Genomic DNA, 19,405 nt, shown 5'->3' on the forward strand with positions numbered 1-19,405 from the left:
TCCATGTACCCTCTTACTTGCACTGCTATGTTTCTAGCTCTAGTTCTTCTCTGTTAAACTGAGGAAGATACTGGGATTTACGTGCAGACTGAACTGAGGACTCCTACACAGCACATTAGCAAGTATTTAAGGTTACAGGACTTTTATAGGTGGCTTTCTAGCCAAAATGGCTGTAAGTGCTTTAGTTCAAAACCAGTTTGAATTTATACTAGATATAAAATAATCCAGAAGAATGTTATGTCAGCATTTACTCGCTTTGGAGCTAGAACTGTCAACATTATTGCCTAAACATAAAGTAGTCAAGAAATACAGTTAGGTGGGGTGTGGGAGCAGTAGCACAATGACTTACAAAGTTTTTGTATTGATGTAATAAATGAAAAACATTTAAGAAAGCTTTTCCACCTTCTTCCACATTTTTTTTTATTTTATTGATCCAGCCTTGAATAATGCTGCTTATTTGGTAACAGTATCAGGCAAAAACAAGAGCAAGAGCCATTCTGCATTCCAATATGAATCATTCAGTAAAGTTTTGCAATATATACATTTTATCCAGCTTCTGACATTATAGATCATCATGCCAATGGAAATTTTTAACAATACAATAAAATCCTTCAAATGGAATTGTTTATGAATGTAATTCAAGAGACCAGACAATTTAGTTTCTGAAATTTATATCACTCATGTCCATAATCATTTTACATTTCACTCTTCATGCTCTCAAACGTTACCCTAGAGAAGACTAAATCTTTTTGTTACATATACTATTAAAGACACTAGCCAGGAATTACAGAAGACTAGAGTAGGATGTAAAATTTAGTAGGTAATAAGTTATGACATTGGCTGACTAAAACAATATTCAATCTACACTAATGTTTGATCCATTCAAATACAGTAAGTATTTGGATGTTTTATACTACCCATTTTATATAGTTACAGTGCAAAATAAGTGAGAATTTTTTTCCTGAGCATTTAGGAAATAAAAATCCTTTTTCTTTGTTATTGATTGCAATCCACTTAAAATATATTCCCCACATACCTAATCTTGTCAAGACTGTACAATTAAGACAGGCAAAAGTTTACAGATATCAGAAGCCCAATCAGGAATCAGAAGGGTTATTGAACATCTCTAAAGTTTGTCCCCATTTTTCAAGTCTAAGGATATAATAGGATTTTGACTTATACCAAAAAGTTCTGAAATTACATTTTTTCCATTGACAAAACACTCCAAAATGTACAAACCACGTGCCTTCCAAAACAGAGAAACAGCCTCTATTTAAACAAATTGTAATACATATTTCAACTTACTGTTCTGTGGTTTATGTAATGCCCAGTGAGCTGTGCCTCCAACATACATAAGAGAAAACTTTTCGGAATGTATTTTGGGCATTTTGTAAGGAAGCTAGATTCCTTACAAGTTCATCTTTTACACAGTAGCTACAGACCATGAGTTTCTAGTTCAATCTTCTCCTCTGTTTGCAAGATATCAGGTTCTACTGGAGGAACAGGTGGTCTGAGTATAATCTCTGGACCTCCACCATAGATTGACTGAAGAAAATTCCATGTTTCTTCAGATATTTGTCCAGAATCTGCACCTGAAAACAATTAAAAAAATTTTAATTACTAGTTAGAATAAGTATGTAATTATTTCTTTGAAGTCTACAAAAGTAAACTTCTTTCAAAAAGAAAAAAAACCTATAGACTCCAATTTAAAACCCTCATCTGCATTTGCGCTTTATCTTGCACCAACTACCAAACCCAATGACCTACTGTTTTGGTTACCTTTATACTTCTTGATTCTCACAACTACCTGCTCTAAACTATCCAGTACTTAACACACCTCAAGCATGTAACACATGAAAGTTCCGTGATAAACTTCTTATCTGATACTTATCAATCAAGCTGACAACCGATAGCTCTTGGTACACAAGAAGCAATGATTCATATTAATTTGAGGATATTCCATCCCACCAATTACACAGTCAAGTTCAAGGATTCAAGATTTTTATTTCATCAAAGAAAATAATATTGATAGTAAAAAAAAATAAAAGAAAACCACTGTGAAATTCCCAGAACCTCAGAAAGAAGTCACTATTAGGACATGAACAGCCCTTCTAAAACTCCGTGTATGTAACACTTATGGAAGGATCAGCCCAGGATCTTTTCATTCACTAATTAAAGTCTTTGCTTATGATCCCACTCCTCTGGCTAAAGGTCCCTTCTCCTGTGTCAGGTCAGCATCCAACAACCATGTCTGATTTTCCATAACCTTTTATAGTGGCAAGGGAGCATCATCCTGTAGCCCCTCTAGGTTTTAACACAAGGATCCTGATACAGGTGAAGTGATTTCTTCACACTAGCCTAGGCAGCAAGGACAAATTTCTATTCTGTCTGAATAAACTCCCTCTTCTTTAAGCAACTCATTGAAAACCTGCCCCAGATTAAGTTTTTTCCAAAATATTTAGATGCTATTAATTTGTCTTGTTAAACCTAACTTCAGCACCTTTCTACTTAAACGAGGGGGCTTCTTCCCCTACCTCCTATACTCTTCTGTCCTCACCACCTGCTCCATTGTACCCACTACTGTACTTCATGTATAAAAAGTTTTCAAAAAGGAAGGGTACAAAGAACTGCATGTAACTCTTAGGTTCAAGTACTCAAAAACCAACTCAGTCTCTGTAGGCACAGGAGCAGATCTTCACTCCCTTATCTAGTCTTCCAGCAGTTCTCTTCTCTCACGACTTAAGAGACTAATTTTCTACAGCCCATTCATCTTCTTTTCTACCCAAGTTTTAGTTTGAATCAGTGTCACGGAAATTAAGTCAACTGGATAATTTGCTATCAACTATTGACTGTAAAACGTGGTCTTGTTTTGCTGGGGTCTTTTTCTATAGATCAGGCAGATATTTTATACCTTGTATTTGAATTCTACATTAGTGCTTAAATCACAAAAACGTACTACAAAACTCCTAAGTGCAAGAACTCATTCTTTTTTAAATACACTCTTGAGATTTTACAGTTGCTGAGGTTTACGCAGGGCCTAGTGGCCTCCAGTGAACTGCCATTGGCAGGTCTGCTGTAAGCTGTGGCATTAAGTTAAACTGGAAAAAATCCAGTTAAATAAAGATTAAACTTAATGCAGCAATTTTAATATTTTTAAGCTGAGCTACAATGTATTTAAATATTCAGAAGAAATCTAAAGGCTTCATAAAACAGGCCATATTAGAATTTCTTCACCATACCCACAAATTTGAAATAAAAGTCATTAAGCACCTGGCTGTGAAGAATAACAAGAAAAAAATGTGTCTCTGCACACTAGAGAAGTTTTTACAATGTACATTGGCAAATAACTCACAGAACCACGAGCAACAGCATTTACTTACTGTGTTTTACTTCCCATTGTCAGATCTCAATTCAAATGAGGTTTCAAGATTCAAACAACTACATACCAATAAATGACACAGTGTAAAAGCCAAGCCCCTCCCCATTGACACAAAGAAAACCCAAATAAAGCCAAGTGATACAAAAAGCCAAAGCACATTTTCACAATTTTGAAGTTACACTGCACATCCTACATCCTCATCTGTACTTGAATTAGTCTATCACACACACTAATTCTTCATTTTAAGAATAAGCTGCTCCCCAAAAAGTGGGGCAACACAGATCACAAGGGACTGACCTTTTCTGATAACAGTTACAAAAAGAATTTATCATAATTTTTCCAAAATTCAGCAAATACATCATAAGGAGCCCAAAGCTGCAGCAATACTGTACACATACCTTGTTTTAGCACAGCATTTCCACATTTTGTTACTGCAATCTTAGCGTTATCAATAGGGCCAGGAGGATCTAGTGTGACAGAAAGATGATTAAAACTAGGAGAACTGAAAACAAACAGCAAGTTGAAGGCTCTGTTTTCAAATGGAAGGAGAAAAGGCTCATTTGCTGACTGCTTGTTCTTGTAATGTTTAACAGTACGCTCTAAGTTGCTCAAAGCATTTAATGATTACAGTAAGTCTTCAAACCATGTAAACCACAAGTTAATCTTAATTCTTATCCCTAGCAAAGTTGTCCTGCAGCAAAACCAGACAAGACTGTAGACCATTTTATCAGCGTTTCCATTTCAAAATTTCAGAGTTACCTAATGTAGGCTAAAGTGGTATTGTTATAGTTCTAACTCAGTTATCTATGAGTTTAGGTTGTGACAGAGAGGTCAACTTTACTCCAAAAGCTGTAGCACTATCAGTTTGCACAGCAACATCCATCCTCCCTTGTACTTGGATACAGTTTTCCTGATGCTAACTGCAAACCCCCTGCAAACAAGCAATATTCTTTCCACAGCTATCCCATTACCTGTTTTTGTGAATTATTTCACTATATTCTGCCATTTAGTTCCTGGATATATTTGTAAAACTATAAAACCTGTGTCTTAGATGTTAATTTTAAGAGTTTTTGTTGCCTTCTTTGTCTGTTCTTCTTACAGCCTTCTACCAAAGCAGAAACAATTTAGCTAAACAGTGCCACTACATGACAACAAAAATAAAAGATTACCCGTAGTCTGAAATGGAGCACAACTTACCACTGTCTTTACCCTTCACAAATCCTTCCCATTCTCTGAACCACTGCATACTGATGCAGTAGAACGTTGATGGAGATTCTTCTTCTTGGAATGCTCTATTAAGCTGAAAGGAAAAAAAGGAATTTGTGTTTTCCTGCCTTTTTTTCTCCCCTCCCTTTAAACTACTGAATAATTTTAACCACATTAATATTTTAAAGAACTGCTGACTACCAGAATAGTAAACACCTGGTGAATTCCAGAGATGGGATTTTGATGTACTGGGAGCCTTCATATTGAAAGATGATTTATTATTTACTTGGGAGCTTGTTTATTTTTTCCTGAAAACAGCAACAAGTTCTTGGGTAAAAGCACTTGGCCCTCAAACACTACTGGATAATTACTGTGAAGGCTGAACTTTCAAATAGCAAAAGAAAGCAGAAAACTTATTTTTGTAAACTAAAGAGTGTTCTGAAAGATTTGCTCCATATTTCTATGGAAGGTTCTTTGTGTGATGAACTCTATCTTCATCTACATATGGTTTTCCCCTGATACTTTGAACAGACGCCAGTAGAACTCCAAGCAAAGCAATGGGATTTTTCATGTCTTTTCTTTGCTTCAATTTAAAACCCACAACATTTTATAGATAATATTAAAAATAATATAATAAATATTTTAAATATAAATATTTTTTAAATTTATTTAAAAATAAATTTAAATTTATTTTAAAAATCACATCCTGTTTTTCTGAATTTCTGTTGCAAAGCAATGTAAGTGACTGTGTAAATTACAAAAACCAGTTACATACACAGTCTTGGTTGCATTTGACTAAATTTATTTCTAACATCGTAAAAGAAAATTTTGTAGAACTTCTAGGAAGTTTTGACATTTTATTCTTTTTCAGAGACTCCATATCTTTTCACAATGTTATTAACAAACATGCAAAAAAAGTCCCTTGCGTCTTCAAAACCATTATCTTCTAGCTCTGTAGTAATATAGATATACTTCCCCCTAGAAACCATGAACCTAAAGCATTAATACAGCTTCTTAATGTTTCAGATAGAGTAAGTTTTGTAATCACTCCCAAACTTTATAGAGGATAACCGAATTTTCTATTCTCCAGTAGCAATACTTGCACAACAGTACATGTATAATAATCCTTTATACTAGAGAAACAGTGATTGTTAAAGCAAATGAGGTTGACTCAATATTGTTAATACTAATTACTATCCACTGGTAAGCAGACTGAAGAAAACCCAAACATTAAGAAGTTCAAGTAGCAGTTAAAATATGGAAAAGCTGAAACAGTCTCTGAAGTGTGATTAAAGCACAGAGACACAATTCTATTCTTCTTCCTCTCATGAATTAAGAAAGCAAAAAAATGGGACTCTCTAACTCATGGAAATCATAGTAGCTCTTTAATATTAATTTTACAGCTCCATTACAAAACTATTTACTTCACACTAAATTATTCATGCTCATTTATGTCTCTAGTGATATTTTTTACACTTAGAACTAAAGATAAAGATTATGATTAAATTTTTGCTTGCATGGTATTACTGCACTTAAACCTTATCAGATTGCCCAGAACAAACGGATCACTGGCAGTGCATAAAGAACTGCTCACGTGGCTGCACTCTGTTTCCATACTATAAAAACACAATTTAAGAAACATATTAAATATTTTCTGTAAGTACATTTTCATGTAAATAGTTATCTGGGATATCACAAGAATATTACTGTTGCCAACAGGAAAGGAAGGATTCTGTACAGGTATACAGAGATTTAATAAAGTCCATTTGTTATAGGAATCACCTACGTACTTCTGGTAACCCCTTGGGTCAAGTCATGAATATCTGTGATGTCAAAAAAAGCAGAATGAGTAAATGTTTACTTTTTTACCCGAATAAACATTTCCAATTCGTTTTTCCTTCTTTTCTCAATTCTTTCAGACTCTATTTGGCAAGTGTGACAAACATACAGATGGTTAACAGCTGGTCCTCCTCCATACCTGCAGTAAAAGTGAAAAAAAAAAACCAAAACAAAACCACTGAACATTATCCTTGGGGGAAAATACCATGTAAAAAGATCACACACCTGCAGATATTGCAAGTGTGAGGTTCTTATAATACGCAACATAAATCTGATACATGCTGGCCACACCGGTTCACAAATGCATTTATTTTCCTAGTAATATTTGGTGCTCCACCCTAAGATGGTTATATCTTCCAAGTTCTGACTGTCTCAACCCAGTACAAACCATCTCAAATTCTGCTGTACCACATACTTCAGAAAGTGCTACAATGGGAAGAACATGCCAGTGAGCAAGTGTTCTGTTATATATACACACCACGGGCGACTGCATTAAAAGGCATCTATAAGAAACAGCTTGTGGAAGTGTTCCAGCCAGATCTTAAACATGTTTCTCCATTCCACTGCAGGCTCTTCATCAGTTTGCTACCTCCCTGGTGTTCTCCATCAGCCTCCCCTCCATAATTTCCTTATATAAAACTTGCAGACTATGTGGAAGTCTTTAGAGACACTGTTACTGAGGAACACAGGCAATACACAATCATAGAATGTGTTAGGTTGGAAGGGACCTTTAAAAAGTCACCTAGTCCAACCCCTCTGCAGTAAGCAGAGATCAGGTTGCTTAGAGAAGCCTGACCTTGAATATCTCCAGGGATGGGGCCTCTGCTCCCTCTCTAGGCAAACTGATCCAAGTTTTTTATGATTACCTCAAATATCTACCTATAGATACACATGTGTATATATGTATCACTATGAACATGAGCAGCATTTGCCAGCCTGGAAACTACAAGCCTGACAAAATATTTTAAAAATTTATTTCATATTGCTCCTCTGAAGAGGACACTTTGTCTTTCGACTGCACTGATCAGTTCACAAGTTTTTAACTGGATTAGGTCAAGCATGGATTATACTATATTATCTCAAAGCAATTTTGACCACAGAGTATTTGGAATCAAATAGGAGTAGTGTCACGTGCACAGCAAAACATGTTTGGGACATGGTTCTGCGACTGGCATCCTAGGTGAAGATCTCTTGTTCTGTAACACTGTCAGTAAAATTCAGCTTCAACCACAGTTGGCTTTCCTCACCCTAAATTCTCACCCACTACAGCCACAGTACCTTCCTGTAATTCCCAGGTACCAGCCAGACAAAAAAGCAAAACATGGCTGCTTCAGAGCTGCCCTGTGTCCAACGGAATACATGCCAGTCAGGAAGCCAGACAGAACAAACATGTAGCAATAACCACTCATACCTCTTTTCTATCTAGCAGATTACTCTCAAAATCTGCAGGACCCTATCATGAATAAGAAGTTTATTAACATCTTCCTTCAGATTTAAGAAGTATTACTGCTTACAGAGAATAAATAATGTTTTTGTCAGTAGGAAGAAAAATTCAATACATCTAGGCAAGTGGAAATAAACTGAAAATAGTATTGTTTCTATTTTTTACTTGTGTCTATTGAATTTTAAAACAAAAAAAAAAAACCCTTTAGCTACAGTGCTTAGGTGGCAGGAAATTAACAGCTAAAAATACACAGTCCTTAAGGTCATCAGCAAAGCTCTTCTGCAGCTTTTTGTTACTTTAAAAGGAGACACATCTTGTAAAAATCCATCTTTTATAAGCAAGCACTTAAACCTGACCTACATTAAAAAGTGCAGAGTAGTTATATGGAATGCTTAGATATAAGTTATTTTGAAGCAGTACTCGCAGCTGAGGCTATGGATTCAAAGCCAACATAAAAGAAAAGCTGTCTCCAGCCAACAAGAGAACAGGAAGCTGATACAGAGAGCTCTTTCAAACCACGTCTTGCGAAGCATACTTTTGCTGACCTACTTTGTGCCATTTTACACATACCATACATGTTTATTGGTTTAATACTCAAGCATTATTCCAGTAACACACTACTTCATGTTGGCATTTAAAATTACCTTTTGCAAGCAAATTATATGAATTGTCCATTTGCAATCCCTTAGCTTAGCTTTATGCCTCATGTATCAAGCCACTGATTCTAATGCTGCTGCTTGGCACATACGCTCTCAAACCGTATCCCTGGATTTTTTCCAGCTGCAGTACAAAGCTTACCTGCTATACAGATTATCCCATATATTTTGAGGTAGCATTACAACTAGGTCCTCTATGAAGTTAGCTTTGTGTGGAGGAACACCTGCAGAAGCAACAAATCAAAAAACAGAAAGCTTTTTATTTGGGGGGGAAAGAGACTATGTTAGAGGTCCCTCCCCAAAAAAGGAACAACACCTTTCAATGAATTCAGAGAAATCATGTGAAACAAGTTTTACTACAGTATAATCTATTCAAGAGACAACTAATTTTAGTCTTCTTTGAGGTTGAAGAGCTTATAAAAAGCAGAAACAAACCATATGAAAGGTTAAGATTAAAGGACTACAATCCTTTTCAGACACTGATTGCAAAATACTTCTTAAGGTATACAATTAAAATATTTAATCACTGTTCAACACTTTAAGCTTGTAGTCACATTAGCGAACTGTCTATTCAAAACTCATTTATTTGCTACGGGCTTTTTTCAATTACTTCAAGCAACATGAATACTTGAAAGTAGTGAAATTTTGAGGGAGGCAGAGGGGCTCACAGAAGTGTTGAGCTGAAGCACATGGTAAGCAGCAATATGTTATGCAGGAATACTCTTGAATAGGGAAAACCAAGCAGTTTGGGTTCTTGTACAAGAGCCATCTGCTGTAGCCCTGCAAACAGAAAGCTGGCCACAGGACTCGTGTCCACACTCTGCAAATTGCCACCAGGGCACAATATTCCTACATTAAAAGTTTGGTTCAGCAACAGAGGCAGCAACTCTAATTACTAATGTAATACAGTTGTATTTTTTTATTTGAAAATACATATAAGAACATAAAAAGTAATGATTTCTTGGAAAGTTAGCACTCAAATACAGATATTCCACAAATTTGTTTTCTTTAATTTGTTTTTTTTTATTAATTTCTAGGAGAAGGGAAATTTTAATACTCCTATACAAAATATACAGAATTACTACTCTGTTTTCACACTGCTGTGCACTGGATACTCTACATCAGACCAATTCCTTGTTCCGTAGCTTTCAAGCCTCCTTGTTGCTTCTAGCATGTAGCTAAGACAACCATTTAGACTAGTAGACAAAAAAAGTAAGGATAACGATAAAGTGACAGGGTTTTTAAAAATGGGAATATACATTAGGAGGCAGGCAGATAAGCCAAACTGCTCCTCTTAAAGAGTCAAGAAAGCTTATAGACTTTATAGTGTGCAGAGAAAGAAAAAACAAAACCACAAAAAAACCCAACCCCAAAAAACCAAACCACCTCACACAGAATCATTTCAAACTAGTCAGCTACTGAAGTATTTTTAAACAATACCCAGTTACAGTCTCACCTCCATGCACGCAGAGAAAGTCGTTATTTGAAATTGGTCCCGGCTCTGCAAAAGTCTTGAATTTATTTAACCACTGCCTGGAAACATAGAACTGCAGAAGACTTGGTTCCATCATATTCAGCAGACCTGATATCCTCCGTCGCTCTCTCTGAGCTTCTTCACTGCTCTTTCTATTACCAAAATTGAAATGCGTCACAAGAGCCAGTACAGTTAAAACAAAGCAGGAAGGGCAGCAAGGACTACTTGCTCTGTATGCTTGTCCTCAGCTCTCACAAGCTGTGTCACTGGTTTTACCACGCTTACAAGAAAACTTTTGCCTGCTTAGCCCAGTAACTCAAAGACCTCTAACAGCTCCCATTCAACCTGCCAGCCCAAGAAGAGCTGGACTGCAAGAGACAGACTACACTGCAGAGGTGATTACTCCCACAGAAGATAGGGCTCTGCCCACCTGACCATTTTCTCTAGGCATCTATTGAGCTAAAGCTTTGCAAGCTGCAGTCCTTTGATAGGCGTTACTTCCTTACCTTTGGAAGTAACACTGAACAGTAAGTAGATTAGGTAATTCCCCTAATCTCGCTGTATTCGCCCTAAATCTCATTGAGGCTGTTGGTGCTGTCAACTGGAAGTGCCTCTGCTCTCCTGTTTTCAGATTTAATATAACCTCTCTTCTCCAACAGCAGGTTTGAACCATTCATTCCTCCAAAACCCTGACCTTAATCTTCACTCAGCATGACACAAAAGCTGGGCTGCTTCAGTTAACTTACAGAGTCAAAGTTGACTCAAATAGCTGATAGAAAAGCTTCAAGCAGACCTAATGGCTATAGCAAGAAGCCTATTTATAGTATAGCAAAACAAGACTAAATGCAGAGGAAAAAAATGCGCTATGAATCCAAATTAAAATACATTACTTGTTTAAATTCAGAACAAAATTGTTTAATAAAAACCTGAGAAGTTTGCAAACGAAATTCATATAGTTAAGTTCACTTTCCAGCTGTGATTTAAAAATGCATACTTCTCTCTACTATGCTTTCTAAAATGTACTGAAAGAACATCTATTCTCTGTGTGTGTAGTGTTTAATGGGTATATTCTTTTTTAAAACTAAATTTTCTGAATACTATTCTTTTATTATTAATTTTCATGTGTTTACCCACAATCACGTACAGTGCTCTTTACAATACAGCACAGCATCCACATTACTTTTAGAAGACCTACCAAGTCAATCATAGGCTTAGCTCAGACAGTGGCAGGTACAAGTTCTCCTAATGAAAGTTAAAATATTACCAGAACACATCTCATTTCTTGTGCAAATCTGACACAATCTATTTTGCGGTCAGATTTATTATTTCAAGTACAACAATTCTTTAGACTGAAGATGATAATAATATGACTTCTTCCCTTTCAATTTTCAGGAAGAGACTAGCCTATAAATTCCCTGAAATTAAATTACAACATAGTAAAAACTCTGTTGTTCCACATCCCATCTGCTAAAGAATTTCCACAATTCCCTTCAGAGCTCTAACAGTTGGAGTTTTCGTGCAAAACCTCCTTGTGTGCAGAATTCTTTTTCCCTAATTGAAAACAAAGTAATTGGTGCCCAGTTCTAACAGTTGTTTAAAGTTCTCTTTCTAGTCATCTTACTCTGCTTTATTTATAGATGCAATTTTCATTTTAAGTTCTATACATGTTTTAGCTGTGACAGAGCAAGTGTTAATATAACGGAGGCATTAACTCCCCAGCACAGGCTTGTCTAGTTGGTCAGATTCTTCCATTTTTGTGGGGCAGCTAACTTCAGAAAGCTGCCCAACTGCTGGAAAAGTTTTTTGCATATTTGACTGATATGAGTATAATGATTTCTTACCTGTAGAAGAGAACATAGGCTTCTGCATTTTGCACAGTGGATTCTGATACTTCTGTGACGCTCTGGTCATCAAATTCATACCACAAATTATTCAAATTGTTGCGACAATAAGCTATATAATGTCCACCTAGAGTATTAGAAGCAAGAGTCATTAAAAGTGTCCAGATACATCCATTTTACTTCTTTTTCATGTATTAAATAGCAAATAAAAAAAAACCCAAATCTTGAATGGGAAAAACATTACATCATTAGCAGACAGGACTGGGGTATTGACTTCTCCTAACCTCGGGAATGCAGGGAACAAAGCTGATCCTATCAGCTTGTACAAAGTTGGACACCGCTTTCAGCATATTCTTGAACTTTTAAAACAGCTCATTGTCTAGTGTACTCCTGAACCATGATATTCAAACAGAGTAGGACTGACTAAGCAATTTACCCTGATCAGTTTCTACAAAGAACTCTTAAAATCTCTGTATGCTTTAACAGAATTTAGCATAATGTGTAAATGGCTACATGGTATCAAGGCCATACTTCACTGTGTTATGAAGTCTATTCATATTTTAAATCGCTATTTTATAATACATATTCAACTGTCAATAATTCAATAAACAAGTATCTACTAAACCGATTATGAGAAGTATTATTCCATGAGCACTGAATGTAAGAAAAAGCATCCAGAAAAAAAATGGAAACAACTTCATCTAAACAATGGATACCTCAAGTTTGGAAAGTAGTAGGGGGCAGGTAGCTTCTGTAAATATCTATGAAGTTCCTAGCTTCAAGCTTTTCTTTCTCCTACTTTCCAAGACTTAGGAATACTGAAAGCACCTGGGCAGGTGCAATGTTGGCATACAGCAAGAATGTGTTTATTTGTCTTCTTATCACTACATATAAATAGCAGTTACTACCTGTTTTGGGGTTAACTAGTAGCAATCATCCAAAAGAACATATATTTAAAAAAAAAAATTACTGCCATCTTTAAAGTGCTCTTCCCAAAACATAAGGCATGCAAAGCATTAAAGCTCTACACAAACAACAACTAAGTAGAACAGCTCATCTGCTGGCATGTAACGTTTTATGCACTGCTGAAAGTGAACAACATAAACGTGTTTTTTACTTAATATCGCAAGGCTTGCTAATTTTTTTCCACCTACCATTTTATTCAGGTATGCCATACAATTCCAAAGATATGTCAACTCTTTAAGAGCAAGCTATCTTATGGTTCAAGGTAAAAACCACAGCATTTATCTTTCATACTATAATTACCAGCACTCATCTATTTACCCTACAAGTACACGGATATCATCCTCAAACAGAAGTGCTGATGTGAATATCAATTGCAAAGACAAACCAATCAATCACACTTACTGCTGGCAGTTCCATGATGGCAGATGACAGACAGAAGATCGTAAGTCACTATTTGAACTGGACTGTCCTTTGCAAGGAAAGGCTGAAGATCAAGGCCTTCCAAAGGAAAGGACACGTGGGTCCCAATTTTTGTGGAAAACATAAGTTCATGTCTAAATCTTTTGAGATGAATGCACAGTATCTGTAAGGAGGACAGAATCACTCAAGCACTATACACGCTACACCACTTGATATTTACATGCCATACTTTCTTTTGTTATCCCAAAAGGATTAATTTTCTCTGACCTGAGGCAACTTACACAAGCTCTGTGTTCCACATTTTTCTTTTCAAATAAATTGCAGCTCAAGGAGTTAGAAAATAATTTACAATTATTGAAGACTTGTTTAACTGACAGTATAAAAACCCAGAACTGAACAGTTACTATCCCTGATGCAGCAACGAATAACATACCTTTCCTCTTCCTCAATGCACCTACTGCAGGATCTTGTCACAATGAACATGAAGTCTTCGTGATTACTGCAGCCATCAACTCATGTTTTGAAGTGTAACAACAGATTACTTTTTAAGTGTAAAGTTACAAGCATTACTTAGAGAAGAGATTTCCACTCTAGCTGTGGAATTTATCTCTACAGTAGAACTAAGTTCTGCAGGATGACCCTAACAACACAGAAAATCCCCATTTTTCTAATGTACTTGGTTCACTTTCTTACAGGGTGAATAATCAAATGTTGCTCACATACTTAAAGACCAATATGAAGATAAACTCTCATCATATAACATTATAAATACAATTTTACTCTATACAACTCTAAGTCTTACCACATTCCTAATCATGCAGAAAAAGTGCTTTAAAGTGCATGTAGTAACAGTACCTCAGGAAACTTTTGCACTTTGCAGAATTTCACTCCATTTCTTAACCTAAGCAAAGCAAAAAACAAATAAAACCAGTATTTAGTTCCAAAAAGGTTTTAAGTTATTGTGCTAGATCAGCAAAAGTCTAAGCTGAAGATTACGTAAGTAAAACAGATATTTCTGGAATGTAGACTAGACATGGAGTAGTCAAAATGATACAAACAATGATTCTTCAGAACAAAACACGATCTGTACTGATGAAAAATTCGAAGCAGCAAGTACAGATAATGAAATTCTACTTAGCTAGAAGTTCCTCTTAGCATAAAAGGCTTTTACATTTCATGAAAAAGAAACCAGCTATATTTATTGAAGAAATCACTTACAGCATATCACCAGTTACATGGAAAAGGGTTTTCTCAGACTACTTTTGTTTCTTAGTCCTTTAGTATTAAAGCTATAGTATATTTTCATACTGAAGTGACCTGCTGCATATCAGTTATAACCTGCTAGTAATATAGAAGACTAAAAAGCTTTTATTTTTAATCAATCAAAACAATTTACAAAAGGTCTAAAATTGTAAAGAACATGAAAAAGGATTATGCACATTTAGTTTGCAATCTGGTACAGTGAATCAGTGCTTCCCAACTCCTGTACCTTTGTAATACTAAACTTCTGACAGCCAGAATGCAAGGCACTATCAAAAGATTAATAGTACTGCAACATATCCAACAAATAAATGCCTCTCGACTAAACAGAAACATGAAAGCACTCAAGACAAAACAAAGATAAAAGAGCTTACTTTTTACACCTTCCACAGCTGTACATGTTATCACCTGCAAATACCAGGGAGAAGATAAACAGCCATTATTCTCTAAATGTGAATAGTTATCCTTCAAGCACATACACTTGGTATATAAAAGTTACAAGGGAATTTATTTGTAGGTTGCATTCAATATTTAACAGTCGTAAGTGTTGACACAGCCATTAAATAGAAAGGTCCTTTCAATTATGAAGAAGTGTATCTGAAGAGATGATGCTATATAATTTAAGAGGGAAATAATTTACCAAATCCAAATTAAAATTATGAGTATTAATATAGTGGATTTTGAAATTTTTATGAACCTTCAGTTGATATAATTTCATTAAGCCAAATTCAGATTTACTGAAGATTTCTAAAGCAGCTTTCATGGGCATTTCTTGCCTCAAATGCTAGCGTGAGTAAGCAGCTTACCTTTTTGAAATGAATGATCCCATAAGAGCAAGGAATGACTGTATTACAGTCTAACAGGTGGCCTTTATTTAATTGCATGAAGCTAAGAAGATATTAATCATCTTATTATGATTGAGGAACAAAAACCCAGAAGAAACATTAATGTAATTAACCTCTTACCCTTGAGTTCATCTCTGGCGAAAAAGGCAGCAAGACAATCTTGTAAGGTTACAACTGGACCCCAAAACCAGCTAGGAACACATGAGACAACAAACCTGAAACATCATTGACAGAAAAGAAAGAAAACCAACAAATGTTCTGCCAGAAGAGCAGAAACTGGAATTTCAAAATAGACAAATAAATAAAACAAGGTAAATATTATTTACCTTTTGAAATATTCCATAAAAAAAGCTATCCATCCCTGGGGGGCATATGCTTCTCCACATGACCCCGCCTTGACTAGAGATGTCTGATGAGTTGCAGAATGAAGCTTAGCAAGATCTTCCTTACCTGGAATAGGCAAGGATAGATCCTGAAAGGTCTCCAGGGTTACAGATAGCTAAAAAAGAAAACAAATAAAAAAAGACAGTGTTAAACTTGAAGAGAAACAGCAATTAAATTGAATTCTCTAAAGTTCATCAATACTAAGTCACCATAGAATTGAAAATTCCACTAGGTAGCAAATCAATTATAAATAAGGAGATGTAAGAATTCCTTTTCAAAAGAAGAAAAAACACCACCATATTTTAGAGTGGAATCGCATATTGTTATCTCTGAAACTAAGTCATTACTAATTGTCTTCCTACTAGTCATGCAAAAAAAAAAAGAAAAAAGTCTGCCTCTGGTAGTTTCAGAAAGCTTCAGCCCATTGTTTTGATAGCATTTCACTGCAACATTATCTTGACCTGATGTAACTGGACCTGCTCCAAGAGACCCAGCTGTGCGTTTTCTTTCTCACATGTTAGATTTAGCAATCATATAGTCACAGAGAAGAACATCAAGCAAGCTTTAAAAATTCATATTTGTTTTTTGACCTTGCTCACCAAATTATCCTGACATCTCTGTATTCTTAGATCTAAAGGAAGGCGAGCAGTAAAGGCATGCAACTGCATCAGGATTAGGTTTAAACTTTGTGCTGAGCAACCTGTCCCCAGTGTAAAGATCTGGATATCCAATATTCAGTACTATTGCTTTGAAACAAGAATGGTCTGCCATTGATGTATGCTGTTCCAAGTACTTCTGTGAGCAAATAGCACAGAAAAAAACCAACTGGTTCTCATATTGCACAACATCTTGCAGTTGAGAACAACTGCAGATATCAGTTAATGATTCATATAACCTGTAAAAGTAAGTGTCTTCATCTGGATTTTTTTGGAAGATGTGAATATTCGTAGTCTCAATCTACCTGACAAGACTGTTGCAGGAGTATGATTGGACTGCCATCTTTTACTTTGTAAGACTACATACCTGAGAACTCATGACAGCAGGTATGCATTGGGATATTCAGAACATTACAAACTAGTCACACCTAAGTAAAGTTGAAGAGCAAACTTCTTTCTCCATCATTCTTGTAAACCAATTCTCAAAAAGTTATTTTTCAGCTCTGAGTAAATATCCAGCTCAGTGAAAGCTAGCTAGCCTAAACAAAGTGTGGGTAGTAGCTATTATTATTTGAGTGAAAAGTATGAAACAGTTAACAGTTAAATCTGCCACAAAAGAATGAAGTTACCAGGGAATGACCACATTTGTAAAACCATAAGCATTTGTATGGGCAGGGGGGAGGAACAGAACATTAAAAATTAGAACTTCCCCTCCTTACTCACCCGATCACAGGTCAAACACTGTACTGAGCTTATTATAGTCCCATCAAATATATCAGAGATAACACTCCGGTACTTCTTGCGCTTCTTCCTTTTTGGTGATGATACAGTGGAAACTAAAATGACAAAGTAAATCAAGATACAGTGGATTTGCATAACATCATGAGAGATCACACATGTTTATGATTACGAGCCCAGTCCTATTTTCTAATTATTTCTTACTTTTCAGACAACCAGATTACTGCTACTACCAGGCAATTCATGGAGGTCCCTCAAGCAGTTTACAGGAGACAAAAAACAGAAAACTTCGCCTCTTCGGTACAATTCAGATGGCCAATTTTGAAATCTACAGCCTACTGCTATGACATTCATCTCAGCAGGAATCCCCTGAGGTATAAACTTAAAAAGGTACATTGTATCTGACATTTAATCTGACGGTATCTTTCCAGGCAGCTTTAACCATGTTTGGCTCAAAAGCTGTTACACAAGCTCTTGTACCACAACACTGATGACAGTGGGTCTAAGTAGACTAAATTTAAAACTAATGGCCAGACTAACAGCAGCCTATTAAAAAACAATAAAATACAACAAAACTCCAAGCCAACAAACATGTGCTCTCCACCCAAATCCACTGCTAATTAGGTGAACACACCACAGCAGTCTATTGGGCTCTACAGACTACTGCAATGGTAGGCTAAAACAAAGACCACAAAAACCTCTTCTGGAGACCACTCAAAAGCCTTGTAGGAAAATAAATTACAGTGAAAAGGAAACTGATTTACTCCAATAAAGCAAGGCTCCTCTGTACATAAAAAGTTTGCCCATAAGCAATTACTGTTGTCTTTCTACTGTCCCACAGTGTTACATATTGCCTCTGCAGCATCCCATACCTAGAAAGATGCCTAACATTAGCTTTGAATTCAGACTGTTCTATCCCCAGCAGCAAGAACAGCTGTTGGAAAAAATCTGAAAAAAGTATTTTCAACAATGCATCAGATAAATAAAATATATCACTGACATGAACTGCCTCACACAGCCTTTCACCAAGAATTCTCAACAGTTCCTTTCAATCACTTATTTTGCCACTAAACTGCTTTAAGATGGTTCTAAAGTCTTTGTTTATCGGTGACACCGAGGATGTGTTGTATTTACCCACACTAATAAACAGCAGGAAAAAAAATGGAAGACACTGACAAGCAAGGGCATTTTAAGAGCTGTGCCACCCAACAGACAACATGTGCTTTCAGAAAAAGGGAGAGGGCATTTCCTTAGCTTTATGAAGAATTAAAAAAGCCCCACAAAACCCCAACCCACTGTGAGCCTGCATATGGCTGCCACATAACTCCCCTAGTTATTAGTCAGTTCTACTGCGTACCTATCTGATCAATCCTCAGTAAAGACTACCTTGTCAAATTACAAGAGAATGACAAAAATCAGTAGTCTAGATTAGAAGAGACCTTTGGATATCATCTGGTGCAGTCTTTGTTCAAAGTAATTCTAGTTGAACTTTGGAATATCCACTTCCAAGAACCTCAGGGTACCTCTGGCTTCCTGCCTCTGTTCCAGTATTCAATCACTCAACTGAAGAATGTGTTTCCTTCTATCTAATAGTAATGGAAGCAAGTTGCACAAAGGAAAACTTCTATTTCTTGCATAGCTCCAAGAACAGTCTGGCTCTGCCTTCTCCATAACCACTCATAATGCTGACAACAACAGTTCCCCTTTAGCCTTTCCTTCTCCAGGCCAGAACCGGAGACAGTAGTACAGATGCAATGTCAAAATGGCTGAACAAATGAACCGAGGAGGTCAATGATTAAAGTCCATTAAATCTTCATTCAGTATCAATGCTAAAGCCTTAAAAGGATAATATGAAAATTTTCAGAACTTATTCTGGGCAGCCTGTTGATTAAAAAAGGATCACAGGATTAAAGTTGTGGGAGTTCTTTGGTTTGATTCAATACTGGCCTTAAGATACAAAAGACAAGCTTTTACAGAAATAGCCAACTGCTAGACAAATAAGAGCAAACAATTATCATATATTCTCCCTCATGCCCTAAAGCTGCACTGTTTTGTATTTAAAGGTCATAAAAGTCCAAACATTCTGAATGCTGATAAATACATCATACTGTGCAAACCGCAGAAAGAAGTATACAGTGCAACAACAGTAACAACCAGAGAGCACTCAGCAATGTTACAAGTCATTCTACAATGCAGGTACACATGGTTCCTTAAACCTTAATAAACTAAAATGTTGACCTACTGAACTTCTGCTGAAGAACCAATGTGCATGTTCGCTGAGAAGCATTACCTTTCTG

At 36.1% G+C, this 19,405-nt stretch overlaps 1 protein-coding gene across 4 annotated transcripts in view; it reads right to left on the reverse strand.

Annotated features, from left to right (window-relative positions):
• Positions 1–405: 405 nt before the first annotated feature.
• The window catches only part of USP33 (ubiquitin specific peptidase 33), a gene marked incomplete at its 5' end in the record, with an annotated part of 36,301 nt that continues 17,301 nt past the window's right edge, over positions 406–19,405 (reverse strand). The window contains 13 exons of one of the 4 annotated variants that reach the window (XM_084266137.1): positions 406–1,592; positions 3,778–3,846; positions 4,577–4,679; positions 6,455–6,563; positions 8,667–8,748; positions 9,981–10,150; positions 11,840–11,966; positions 13,208–13,388; positions 14,081–14,126; positions 14,860–14,893; positions 15,451–15,521; positions 15,657–15,829; positions 17,094–17,206. In XM_084266137.1, the coding sequence (XP_084122263.1) occupies positions 1,435–1,592; positions 3,778–3,846; positions 4,577–4,679; positions 6,455–6,563; positions 8,667–8,748; positions 9,981–10,150; positions 11,840–11,966; positions 13,208–13,388; positions 14,081–14,126; positions 14,860–14,893; positions 15,451–15,521; positions 15,657–15,829; positions 17,094–17,206 (1,436 nt within the window). In that variant the 3' untranslated portion in view covers positions 406–1,434. Of the gene's footprint in view, positions 1,593–3,777; positions 3,847–4,576; positions 4,680–6,454; positions 6,564–8,666; positions 8,749–9,980; positions 10,151–11,839; positions 11,967–13,207; positions 13,389–14,080; positions 14,127–14,859; positions 14,894–15,450; positions 15,546–15,656; positions 15,830–17,093; positions 17,207–19,405 lie in introns of all 4 variants that reach the window. The other 3 variants (XM_084266136.1, XM_084266139.1, XM_084266138.1) reach the window with 3 other exon arrangements.

Source organism: Gallinula chloropus, assembly GCF_964237585.1.
Source record: "Gallinula chloropus genome assembly, chromosome: 6".
Classification (NCBI taxonomy): Eukaryota; Metazoa; Chordata; class Aves; order Gruiformes; family Rallidae; genus Gallinula; species Gallinula chloropus.